Genomic DNA, 13,455 nt, shown 5'->3' on the forward strand with positions numbered 1-13,455 from the left:
AACGAGCTGTAAATACAAGAGAAGTTCCTTTCTGATATTTGAGCAAAATAAATTATTCTGTTGGTGTTTTAAGCTAATAAACGTCTCTTTCATATTTCATATGAGAACATTGTGACACAGAACTTCTTGTCCATTGTCTCTTTTTGTTGACCCATTCTCCCCAGTGCTTCCACTTCCTTTTTCTCTTGCAGACTGGAGTCCAGATGGTTGGAAAACTTGGCAGGAAGTCGTTTTGTGCTCTCATTAAATCTCCTCTGGTCGCCGTCTCCTGGCGACAAACAACTCCTTGTATTAATTTCATTTCTGTAGCTGTGGTCTGACATGCTGATGGGTAAACTGTTTGTTGAATGGTGGCAGGGTTCAGAACCTCTGACCCAATTGGGCCCATTGCCCTCCCACTGGGTTCCACTAAAGCCTGCACTGCAAAGGAGCAGAACAACATGTGACTCTGAGTTAATGATCCCAAACATCCTAACCAGTTTTCCAACAGGGAAAGGATCCCAAACTGGTTTTTGAATGGATGAAACAGAATGACAGGTTTATGGGACAGATTAGCTAAAGCTCCAACCTTAAGCTGTGAACTTTGTTAAAATCTGAGTCTAAGCCAGAAAACCAACGTCTTAAAGGTGATCTATTATGCTTCGTTGAACAGGTTAGGATACATCTATGGGCCATAAAATACATGTTTATTACATTTATTGCACAAAATCATTCTTAGATAATGAGGTTTCAGAGAGAGCTCCTCTCAGAATGATCTGTTTTAGGGCCTCCTGTCACTTTAAATCTAAAGAAGCTGCTTCTGGCCACGCCCACAAACTCAACATTTACACTCACAAAATGGCTGCCAACTGATGCAAAACAACAAACAAGAACGGTAAGTCAACAAAACAGTTGTCTTTTCCTGCAGCAATTGTACACTCCACACAGCGGTAAGACCTGCTGACCAAATGTGCTGGAGCTCTGGTTGGGTTGCTAAGCAATGAACTGGGCTTGGCTGGGATTGCTAGGTAGCGGAGGTTGGGAGGTTTTGAAACAGTGCATTAACTTATTGCCAAAAACCAAATGGCTGTATTTTTTTTAGAAGCAGTAGAAACACAAACAGCGCTTCACATCTGAAAAAACTTCAGAATGAATTGAAAAAATGTCACATTATTCCTTTATTTGACCAAAAGAAATCACTGATATTTAATGAAAAATAAACCCTCTATTCCAACATTCACTGATGCATTAAACATGTTGATCATGCAGCTGGGAAGCCTTTGCATCACTGAAAGAAAAAGCTTTAATTCAAATCATTCACTGCTGTGAAAATTTAAACAAATATGCAGAAGACACTCAGTGCAGCTTTAGCATTCATTCAGTTGGACAATCTTTACAAAGCAGAGAAAAATACTCTCTTTAAAAACGAGAGACGGCAGCAGTTGCACCGTTTTTATGCAGAATTATAAAGCCTTTATACATCCATACACTGTGTTATTGTCAGTCACTGAGACTGAGCGTCCTGCTGTTAAATCAGCCGAAACAGAGGCAGACATTCACTCTGACACCAACTCATTGTTCCTCATGTGTGACCGTGTTATTCTGCCAACACGTGCCGCTCGGAGCAAAACTTCAGCGATCCAAAGGAGGATCCAGAAAACAGAGCAGAATCCAAAGGAGAACCAACAGGAGGAAACAGTGGGGAAAAACCCCCAAGAAAAATCCAGTAAGATCCAGAAAAGGACACAGGAGAATCTAGAAGAGGAGCAAGAGGAGAATCTACAGCTGCCTCCAGGCAGGGATGGTCGATAAATTGATTATATTAATTATTTTTGGTTTTTGAAGATTTAATTTTTGGAAAATCTGGATGGTTTTTTCACCACTCTTCACCCCCAGAGCCGCCATCTTGTTTGTTTTTTACAGCTTCTATTTATTTGGACTTTGAATTCAAAATTAATCATAAATTGATACATAAAATCAATCAACTTCATACTAACTCATAAGTCGATAACTTGCATCCCTAATTAGAACCTTAACAGCTTTCACAGCTGTTTCCTGATCTGAGATAAATTCTTTTCCTCTCATCACTTTCCAGTGCATAAAGGTTTTCCTGAACTTTTCTTCTAGTTTTTTGTGGTTTGCTATCCTGTTTGCTATAGATACTCTGTGTTGATGTCACCGCTGTGCAGGCCTGACTTTGGATCAGCATCCGACATCCTGTTCAACACCTCGGCAGAAAGAGAGTAGCTGCTCCCAGACTTCTCCTCAAACCAGCTGTCCAGCGCTCGCTTTGCGTCAAAGTTTGCGACGGGCGGTCCGTTGACGGCCACGGTGAGCAGGTCGTTCATCTGCTCCAGGGTCAACCGGGAGCGGTTGTTCTTACAAATCCTCTGCAAAGCGCCTCTACCTTTATCGCAGCAGGCCGTTGAGCTGGGCAGGACCCTGACGACCTGCAAAATCTGGTTCAGCAGCGGGAAACGTTGCTTGTACCTGCAGATGTGAATCAGAATGTCTTTGAAGCTGTTCATGCTGAAGTAGTCCACCTTCAGCTCCTTCCATTCCACCAGGAGGTTGCTCCTGGTCTCCATCCGGTCGTCCTGACCTGCAGAAGGAATGGAGTCCAGGTGGTTGAATATGACCTGGATTTCCTCCTCGCCGAACGTCTTCAGGTCTTCATGGTTGCTGGGCCAGCTGTCCAGGTCCAACACCTGGCAGGCTTTGGTGAAGGAGCGGCTCTGCAGGTCCAGCCTTTGTGACAGGATCCCCTGACTTCTGCTGCAGATCTTTTTCCGGATGGACTGAAACTTGGACTCTGCAACACGAAGGTTCTTCAAAGCGACACCATTGAAGCTTTCCCTGAAGTTTTCCTCAAACTCCTGGAGATATTCACCAGGACAATCCACCAACTGGCCAATTTCCTGAATCGCCTCCTCTAGCCTGGCTTCCACCTGCGACACCAGCAGGTGCTCCCCCTGGAAGGTGAGGGCCAGTCGCGAGAGAACAGCTATGATGTCCAGCAAGAAGTAGATGAGTTTCACAGACTGATAGTCCATGAGGAACTGGAGGAGTGTGAGGGCTATGGCTGCAGCGTCAGCCCTCTGTGTTTGGCTGCTGATCTCCTTCAGGTGTGCCAAAACCTCCAGGTAATCCTTGATGAGTGCATTCAGAACGTTTGGTTCTCCTATGATCCATCGTACGGCTCTGATGTCACCCAGGAACTCCGTCTCCTCGGACAGAGTCGGAGCGGTGGATCGCAGCTCGGCCATCATGCGTGGAGAGTAGCGGTAGAAACTGAGGAGCTGCTTCAGGTTGTTTTCCAGATCCTCAAGACAGGAGAGCTCCTTCCCACTTATGGCGTCCAGTACCTCCAGATGAGGCCGGTGGATCAATATGGGAAGACAGAGGATCCAAGGAAAAGTCTTTTGGACAGATATGTACAGGCTTCCTCTAATCCCTGAGGAGATGTTGGTGCCATCCACTCCGAGACCTACAACCAGCAAGTCCTGAAACCGGAGTCCCAGTACGCTGAAGGCCCGATCCAGAAGCTGGAGGTATCCATCCACATTAGGCATGCTCACTCTCTCTAAGGACAGGAACTCCATTTGTGGGGAACTGTCACTGGTTGTGAACTGGACATAAACTGCCACCAAATCTGAGAAAAGGTCGTCATTTTGAGCATCCATAATGACGCTTAGAAAAGGAGACAGACGCATTTTCTCAGCCAATTCTTCCTTCAGAGCTCGAGCGATGTGGTGGACCAAAATCTTACAGTCACCCTCATTCATGTACTGATCTACAATTTTGAGTTCGCACTTCTTCAGTAGTTCAGCCAGAGGACGTAGGTCGGAAAAGGCCCGTCCCTCGAGAGCGAGGTGGTACGCCGCGTTGAACAGAAGCGTCATGTTCTTGCACATCTCCTCCGTCTTCTCAGGATGCATCCGCAGCTTGTAGAGCTGCAGACACTTTTTGTGGAGGTTGCTCTGGCTGTGGAGCTTGATGGTGTGGATCTTGAACTGCTTGGAGCCGATGATGAAGGCTGACGTTCGAGATGACTGGACGGTGTACTGGCGGCAGACGTGGCACCACATTTCATTAAGGGTTGATGAGTACCGAAGAAACCAGAATTTCTTCAGCCATTCCTGCTTGAAGCGGCGAATTCGTCTGCTTGATCCAGAGTAAGGCTTTGATGAATCCTCTGGGGAAATCACAAGGTCGGCTGAAACCGACTCATCAGCCGAGTCCACTTCCTGCTCATCTTCATCCAGGATAATCTGGGTGGGCGTCAAGGGTTCCATCCCTGTAAACACAAACTTGTTTAACCGTTGCTGAAAAAAAAGTGTCAAGGCCAAAACACACTGGACCCGTTTTAGCATCTGATCCAACGACTCCGTATGAAACATACAAATAAAAAACAAAACACCAGATCCCAGTGCAAAACAGCACCATCTGGTGGACAAATATATTCATTGCACAATGAACACATTGAAAAATGTGTGTGTTTTTTAATTTTTTAATTGGTATTTCCAGTTAGGAAATTTATTTTTACAATTCCAATTTGCATAATTTTATGGTTAATAGAAACTGACATACTGAGCCAGGAAGTTTCTTCTTGTCCATATCTCAGACTTGATGTTTGTAGAGAACTTTGTACGAAATCAAACTGCTGCTCAGTTATCTTCACCTCTAAAGCCTAAACTTCTTCCCACGTCTAAATAATTTGTGGCTCACCAGCTGCATCGTACAGCACATGTACATGAACCCACCTTGAGAGTCCTCAATGGGAGCCTGTTCGGGATGAGGCAGATCCGGTTGGAGTTCAGAACTTGATGGACCAACCGAGTTCCCCTGCTGTTTTCTGAGATGAGACAGCTCCTCCTCCAGCTCCAGAATCCTCCTCTTCAGTTTGACGCAGTTGGGGCAGAAGGAGGTGGACGGTCCTCCGCTGGTCAGGTTATCCTCAGCCTTCTCCACCTTTAAGTTGGGAACACTGGATCCAGACCTGGGCTTAGTGCAGTCCTCCAGAGAAGCTTCTAGAACGTCTTTGAAAATCAGGTCAATCTTCTTCTTCTTGGCAGGAGGCTGACCGTCTGGTTCTTCACAGGACTGCTTGCCGGTGCACAGTTTAGGAACTGAAAGCTCCTTATGAAAACTTTGGGGGACTGTTGACGTCTCAGGACCTGAAACAGAACCAGATCCATTGTTTTCAGATAAAAGTCTGAAGGTCTTCAGCTGTTCATATAGGGGACAAAAGGCAAACTACAGTACATGTGGGCAGAGTGCTGTAATGGTACAAAATGGTTTGAAATCCCCCAAAGAATCGGTAAAACAGCACCATCTGGTGGACAAATACGTTCATAGGTCACAAGAGGGACCAAAGTTTCAGTTCTTATTCATCTGCTGCGTGCTTCTCCTTTGTCTAGGGCTAATCTAAAAATCAAATTAATCATCAGAATAACTGACTACTAAATTAATCATTAGCTGGAGTCCTACCTGTGTCCAGGTTGCGATTGATGCTGTCTTGAGAGACGCACTGGAGTTTCTGGATGTAGTCGTCGCTGTACCAAACCCTGAGTATCTCTCCGGCCTCCAGCCTCCTGCAGACTCTGAAGTAGATGTTTCCGTTGTGCTGGAAGGCCGTCAGGTTCCTGTCACTGTCCTCAGATGAGGTACGAACAAACCTGTGGATCAGCCCAAAATGATTATTTAAGATGTAAAATGGGAGGCTTGAGTTATCAGACTCTCCTGTGGAAACAGCTCCCAGGTTTTATCCAAGAGGGACAAAATCTCTAAACAATTAATCAATTAACCGCATGATAAATGAAAATAAGCTCAATAATTTCCATTCTGATAATTAATTTCCTTATCTGTAAAACCGATATTAAAACATGACATATTCTTCATAATAAAATTTTGTTATTTTTTATGTTGGGATTCTCATAAAGTTACTATTTAAATTACGACTTTATTCTCGTAATTTAAAAAGATAAAATATTAGCCTGCCCCTAATATTCTGTTGTAAAGTTGACCTGAATTCAAAGTGTAAATAAACAGAAGCTGTAAGATAAAAATAAGCTCGTTAAACAAGCTGGCGGCTCTGGGCGCATTGACATCAACTATGGAAACCCAAGGAGTGCATTTGTTAAAAAAAAAAAATAAAAAAAAAAAAAAAATAATAATAATAATTCAAATGTTCAAAATATTAAATCTTCAAAAACCAAAAATTTCATTAATCGTCAAAACTGATTTATTGCCCAGCCCTAATATGGAGTCATTTTATACATTCAGAGAAATGTTTACCTCATCCAGTTGGCTTTGGTCTCATCGCCGCCATCGATGGACTGAGACGAATTGTTCAGACCAACAATCTGGAACACCAAACAGCTACTTTAGGCTTCATTTTATCCTAAACTGGTCACAAACTGGAGCTAGACTGGTTTGAACTTACAATCCAGGAGAAGGAACTGGCTGGTTCCTCCTTGGACACCAGCTCACCCTGATACGGACCAAACAGCGCCCCCTTTGGGAAGATTGCATCCACGCAGCGAACATCTACCTGGCCTCCCTCAGTGACGACTTCCAAGCCCGATGGGACCGTGAGAGCCGCCCTGTTGGCCAGTCCAGGGGCCACTGGTGAATCGGGGACGAAGAGTGGCGGCCCGTGGGACGGACACTCCTCCTGGAAATACGTCCAACAGTCCTCACAGACTGGAGGACGAAAACATCATCAGAAGAAGAACCTAAACACTGAAGGGAAGAGAGGATGAAGACACTCACACCAGAGGTCCGATGGCTGTTCGTTCATGATGGAACCATGTTGGTAGAAATCCAGCTCATGGTTCAGGTGTTAGACATCTGAGGACTGCTACTCCTGCTGAAAACTGATTTTTCATCTTCATCACAGGAAACGTCTTCCTGGTTTCTGGTACAGAAACCTGAATCTGCAAATTAAGAAAATAAACACAGATGAGGAAACATTTACGAGAATGGTAAAGTGGATAAACAGCGACCCCTGCTGGTCAGATTTCAAAGATAAGTTTAGACACTACAGATAAATACACACTGTGGTCAGTAATATTGGGTTTTAGTCAGCCGGACTGATGCAATTCCTCTGGACTTCCTCCCATTAAAGTCGATTTCTCCGCGACTTTCTACGATGACGTCAATTTTCATTTCATTCGACTTTGGAAGCTCAGAAATGTTCTTGTTTTCTCTACAAAATTTCTGAGATTTTGTACAGAAAAATCTACAAAATCAACTGCAATTGCAATTTTTTAAAAAAAAAAAAAAAATTAGTTTTCCCACAAAAAAAATGGACTGACCAAGCAAAGAAAGAAAGGTGGTTGTCTAAAAAAAACATAGGAAGAATCAAAAAAAAAAAAAGAGGAGTTTCTAACAAACAAATCATTGAATAAACAAAAATAAACTTACCTTTATTTTTATGAAAATGTCAGACCTTTATCTAAAAATTGCCTTTTCACAATGGCCCTAGTACAAGTGGTGATTAATAATTTGAGTTATAAAGTCAGATTTATTGCTACCCATAAGTGCAAAAATTGCGAAATTCCTTTTTTAAAAATGATCACAAAAATGTGATTCTGATTGCAAAAAAAAAACACACACACAAAAACAATCACGAAATGAACGGTCTGATTAATGTGAAAAGACATTAATCATTGTTTTTATTTTAAGAACTTATCTAATGCAGAAGCAGTGATTTATTAATATTTTAAGTCTGTTTAAGGGTTTTTATAGATATATTTTTGTTCAACCGGCCATTTAATGACATCCAGGATCTCAAAATGGCCCAAAATGAAAACGAGTTTTACTCCCCTGTGTGAAGCTGTGAGAGATGAAATAATCTCTGCAGCATAAAACATTCCCAAACTAAAACTTCTCTTTAACTTTGTGCGTCACCTCCGGTCAAATCCACGGACAACTGCGTACTTTGCGGCTGTGCTGAGCGCAGATCTGCGCCACTCTTTCTCCCCCCCTACACCAGAGGACCTGCAGGCTGCTGGCGATCTGCCTGCTGTTTTCGGAAGCCATTTTCGGTGGCCACTGTGGCCACAGACCCGGACCCACCTGGACCAGACAAGCTGCGGGGACGCCGAGCCTCTCCCCGGGCTGAAGCTCCTCACTGCTCCTCTTCCTCCTCCGGCCGCTGGCTCTGCGGTGGCAAAGTTTGCGTTAAATTGTTTGCACCGACTCAGTCGCCTTCTTTAGCTGTGGCCACCATTTTTATCACAGGAAATGACATGGAGAGGCGGAAGAAAGCAGCTGCGCGAATATTAAAGTTAACGGGGAGAATCCGATGCAGAGTCCTGTCGGAGAGCACCGGGCGGCGGCTGGACGAGGCTCCAACGCCCGCTGTGAATGGACATTAAACAGATTTATATCCTGCAGGTTAAATATAGACTCTAAACTGATCTGCAGCAAGAAAATTATCTGTAAATTTCCCCAAACTATGCTGAGGTTTCCTGATCATCTGGGGTAGATAAACACATCTGGATTTTTCCCTGCAGCCCTTCTATGATTTATAAAACTGAAAAGGAGCCTCTAGGTACAGTAATAAATATCCTATTTGATCATGTTAGCACTTCTGCAGGGCCGGAATTAGGAGAATGTCTGCCCCAGGGCAGAACTTGGTTTAGGGGCCCCTCAAACATAAATTTATTGTTTGCATTAAAATGATGCAAAATTGACTTTTTTAAGCTTCACATCATGTTATAATACGACCCCATCAAAAAAGAACACCAGGAGTGCCGCCATGATTCCATCAAGCATGGAGAAAAAAACCAAACCCCAAGGAAAACAACCAACCGGGCAAAAAAACCGGGGGGAACCAACCCCCCCCTCAAAGAAAAAGCTCCTCCTCAAGGAGATTAGTGTGTTTCTATAAAGGAAATGTATTTTTGTATTTCCAATTTAAGTAAACCCAGATAGTGTCACATGACCAAACTCCACATGACAAACGGCAACAAGATGGTAATAAGTATCGTTTGTTAATATTGGACCAATTTTATTTATTGGACCGATACCGATGTCAGTGCAGATATATCCTGACTCTTTGCGCCCCCTGCTGGTGTTTCAAATGAATCATCAGTTTGATCATGTAGCAAAAGCAAAAGTGTGAGCTTGTGGTTTCTGATTGGTTTGGTTCTCTTAATTTAAACTTGGCTCACTTTGACTCATCCGAACTGATCCACAAGAACTAATCTGAGCTCAAGAACAATTTTCTTAACTCTTAGTAGTGATAAAAATCAGAAATTGACACAAAGAGGAAGGCAACACAAATATCAACTTCATTAAGGCCTTTCTTTAATGCACTTTTAAAATAAAAAAATAAATGGTTTAGTGTCATATATACACAGCTTAACAGTTTTAACTGCCAGAGCTTAGAAATAAATTCAGGTGAAGTATCTTGAAGTAACTTGTTAAAAAAATGTCACAGGAGGTATTTCTGTTTTACTGTTACTACCATTCTTATTCTTAGTGCTCCAGAATTTATTTCTAAGCTCTGACAGTTGAATGCTTCCGTATTTCACAGATTTAGTCAGAAAATATAAACTTTCTCACCAAAACAGCAGCAGTTCACAGATTGTACCAATCTAGGATCATAAGCGGAAGTGGGAAATTTATTTCCGGAACAAAACAAAAACAGTCATAAAGAAGACGAAAGTCGGGGATGCAACTGAAAAACGGCAGCAGTAGCCGTCATTGTGAGAAACAGAAGTTAGCTTTACTAGCTCGTAACACAGGCGGCTCCAATCGGAACCATTTGTTTTGCCTTTTGGATACGGTTCTTTTAATCTCCATTGATTTGATCAAAATGTATATTTCCACGGGTGCTTTAGCTTCCCGGCTAAGACGACGAGAAGCGATACCTGCTCAGCAGTATCGTAACAACCTGCTTCGGCTCCTATCGGGTTTGTTACCATGGTAACTGGCCCAGAGTTGGTGACGTTTCAAAAGTTGATCTGATCGATTTCAGGAATGTTTCTGTGGTTTAAAAATAATATCTCCACATTTTTTCATACCAGATCCGATTTCACTTGATTTTTTTAATGACTGCTTTCTTTTCTAAAAAGAAGAAAAAAAAAACTTACAAATGATAGAAAATATATTTTCTTCTTTGAGTGTACTACGAACATCAGGGCCATCTACGAGGGATTTTGTTTAATAATAATATAGTCATAATATTAGCAGAAAAAGACAAGTTTAAAAGAAACAAATTCTTAAAATGACAAAAATTAGCTTAGTTATCTGACGTGACCAATGCAGTTTGTTATTCTTTCTTCTTAGACTCAGTCATTGTACAATTGTTTCAAAGTCCCAACAATTTGACGCTGATGCGTTAAAAAGTGAAGTATTATCTTATCCAGTGGAGGTTTCTGATACGGGCGACATCTTGGGGGGAGCCAGGCAGGCTAAGACCGCCTCTGTTCTTATCTGCAAAACCGATGCTAAAGTACAACTTCTCAAGATACTCAACATTCGTCATTTTAACTTTTTGTTATCGTGTTGGAGTTCTCATAAAATTACAACTTTATTATGGTAGCATGACATTTTTGTATTATTTTGACTGTATTTTTGTAATATTTATTCTCATAACTAAAATAAAAATATCATAGCCTGACCTAAAATATTTTGACGTAGAATTGACCTGAATTCAAAGTCCAAATAAAGAGAAGCTGCATCTTTTAACAAACAAGATGGCGGCTCATGGCGCGCTGACGTTACTCAAAAATATGGGAATCCTATAATATTATGGCATTATCATAATTAAAACAAAAATAATCTTAGCCTCATACTAATATTCTGTTGTAAAGTTGACCTGAATTCAATGTCCAAATAAAAACAGAGCTGTCAAACACGCTCCTCAAACAAGATGGCGGCTCTAGGTCCGCTGACATCACTCTAGAATATGTAAACAAAGGAGTGTGTTGGTGAAAAAACACAAACATATTTTCCAAAACTTCAATCGTCAAAAGCCACCCAGCTCCAGTTTCTCTCTTTCAGAAGTTGTAGAGCCACCAGAAAGATCAGAAAGTAGCGAATCGATGGAGGCCATGTTGTTTCGGGGCGTAGACGTTTCAGGCCTCCAAAAGGTTCTGATATGACAGGAAAAACATTCACCAATGTAACGCACAACAATTGCAAACCAACGTAGGAGCCATTTTTAACACTTTGTCTATTATTCTGATGAGCTTATTCAGTAAAAACTTATCGGCAGCCTTTGTTTTCGCTTCTTGTTATGATTGTGGCTCAGCGGATGGATCCGACAGATCCCACGGCTCCTCGGACGGCGGGCGGCTGCTCCACAGGAAGCGCTGCATGTTCTGCTGGTGGTAGACGGAGTTGGTGTGCTTCCTGATGTTGGACTTGGTGAAATGATCGGAGCCTTTGATCAGACGGTGGTTCTGGCAGAATGAGTCCGCGTGAACGCGGCAGACGTGGCACCACATGACATTGAGCCTTGGGGAGTACCGGAGGAACGGGAAGACGTTGAGCCACTCCTTCCTGAAGTAGTGGCGGCGGCGCTGAGGAGGACGAGGAGGGCGGGAGGTGGAAGGAGTGGCTTCAGGGTCCGGTTCACCTTGAACTGGTCCGACGTGAGCCGTTGCTGCGGAGACAGAACCATCAGAATCATGAGACTGGAACTGGAAAATGGGTTTATTACTCAAACGTGAGCCGTTTCCACTGATCATTCATCCTTGACCCGAAAGGCACACAACTGTCTATTGTAGGGCTGGAAATAGTGTTTTAGTTATCGATTAATCAATTATTCTCACGGTTAATCGATTAATCGTATAAAATTGGTACATCCTTCACATTTTTTACTTAACTGCTTAAGAATTTTTACATAATATTAGGAATACATTAAAAAATGTTAAGCAAATAATTAAATTTCTCTTCACATGAGAAAATAAACATTTTATTGCCTTTAGTTAATGTTTTGGTCATTTGTAGCAACAGATGCATCTCCAGATAAAAAGAACTTCTAATGTGCGAGAAGTTTATCCCTTTCTGCTTAACATCAATACAGTGTAGGACTAATATGTTAATAATTTGCTGGATTAACCGATTAATAATTGGATAGAAAATCATAATGAGGTATTTGAATGGAGAATTTTGAGGAAATATTAATTTGGAATACGACTAGCTTGGCTTTTGCCACTGGATTCTCATCTCGCTTCAGAACTCCCATCTGGGATTTCTCCCATTGAGCTGGATTTCTCTGTAGAATTTTTACTGAATCAGTGAACAGAAGAGGTGGAGAATGACAACGTTAATATTCTGCGTTGTTTTAGTATTGAACAAAAAAAACAAACTTTTTTTGTTTTTTAGAAAATATAATAATAAAGTCAGAACTTTTTCTCCAGAAAAATTAGACTTTTGCCCCTCTTTAGGTTAAAACAACAATCCAGCTATAATTATTTCAGCTCTAATCTGCTTTACGAAATGTATGCTTATTTTTGAAGAACCACCATTTCATTTATTTTTTTAGGTTTTATAATAAATGTAAACAAAATATCAACAGAAACCATATGTTTAAATTAGTGTCTATTGGATGTTGATGTTTGTGCAAAATAATGTAAACAAAAACACTAAATTTCTAACAAAATGACAAGAAAGAAATAATATCTTGGATACTGTCATGGTCACTGTGTTGTGAAAAGTCAATGCAGGAATTATTTCATGAATAAAAAAAACTAAAAAAAAAAAACTGTTAAAGTCTGCATTTGTTGTTGCAGGTTCTGGGAAATATTTGGTCCAGATTCTAATTCCAACAGCTGAATTAGTTTCTGCCTGTATGTTAAAATTATAAAAGAGAGAAAATAAAGACTTCCAGCTCTTCAGCTTCCTGAAACTTACCCTCACCCTCTTCCCCAGAGGTTCTGGTCTCCTCTGTGATCGCTTGCCTTGGTCTGTTCAGCACTTTGATCTTATGTCTGCTGGCGACTTCAAACAGTTTCTCCTCCAGCTCTCGAATCCTCTGCAGCATGGTGGAGCAGTTCGCACACGCCGGTGAAGAGGAGGACGGCTTTTCCAGGGATGGAAGCTTGAAGTTCAGCTCCACTTCGTACTCTGTGGACGGCGGCCGACTCTTAGAGAGAGCTCTGGCCTGGATGGAGGCCTCCAGAGACGACTCCAGAGTGTTCCTGAAGAAGTCCTGCAAAAAAATGCAGGATTAATTCTTCTCTTTCACAGAACCCCAAATATCAGTTTAAAATAGAAATGCAAATTATTAGATAATAAAGATTAGTTGCAAATCGATTAACTAATATCGTCCGCTGGGCTCTGCAACCTTTACAAACCAAAGAGACAGCAAAGTAGGGCTGTTGTAAACGAATATTTTAGTAATCGAGGAATCTATCGATTATTCTTACGATTAATCGAGTAATCGGATTAAAAAAAATTATAAAATGAAATATTGGTAAATCTGGCATAATACCGGTGTTACTATCAGATATC

The 13,455-nt window shown here is 41.7% G+C and overlaps 2 protein-coding genes across 3 annotated transcripts in view; both read right to left on the reverse strand.

The window, feature by feature from the left end:
* Positions 1-1,138: 1,138 nt before the first annotated feature.
* On the reverse strand, positions 1,139-8,719 carry prdm11 (PR domain containing 11). The gene is made up of 7 exons (XM_007567466.2): positions 8,062-8,719; positions 6,754-6,917; positions 6,425-6,684; positions 6,277-6,344; positions 5,470-5,657; positions 4,743-5,156; positions 1,139-4,276 (listed from the first exon to the last, which is right to left on the reverse strand). The coding sequence occupies exons 2-7, from the start codon at positions 6,779-6,781 to the stop codon at positions 2,133-2,135; spliced, it is 3,102 nt and encodes a 1,033-aa protein (XP_007567528.1). The 5' UTR covers positions 6,782-6,917; positions 8,062-8,719; the 3' UTR covers positions 1,139-2,132.
* A 556-nt stretch (positions 8,720-9,275) lies between these two features.
* LOC103148621 (uncharacterized) overlaps positions 9,276-13,455 on the reverse strand; it is a 7,433-nt gene continuing 3,253 nt past the window's right edge. The window contains exons 4-6 of one of the 2 annotated variants that reach the window (XR_001664142.1): positions 12,856-13,153; positions 9,849-11,602; positions 9,276-9,766 (exon numbers count right to left, since the gene is read on the reverse strand). Coding sequence is in view for 1 of the 2 variants with exons in the window: in XM_007567467.2 (XP_007567529.1) it covers positions 11,232-11,602; positions 12,856-13,153 (669 nt within the window). In the remaining variant the exon portion in view is untranslated. Of the gene's footprint in view, positions 11,603-12,855; positions 13,154-13,455 lie in introns of both variants that reach the window. The other variant, XM_007567467.2, reaches the window with a different exon arrangement.

This window comes from Poecilia formosa, unplaced genomic scaffold (assembly GCF_000485575.1).
Source record: "Poecilia formosa unplaced genomic scaffold, Poecilia_formosa-5.1.2 Scaffold209, whole genome shotgun sequence".
NCBI classification, from domain to species: domain Eukaryota; kingdom Metazoa; phylum Chordata; class Actinopteri; order Cyprinodontiformes; family Poeciliidae; genus Poecilia; species Poecilia formosa.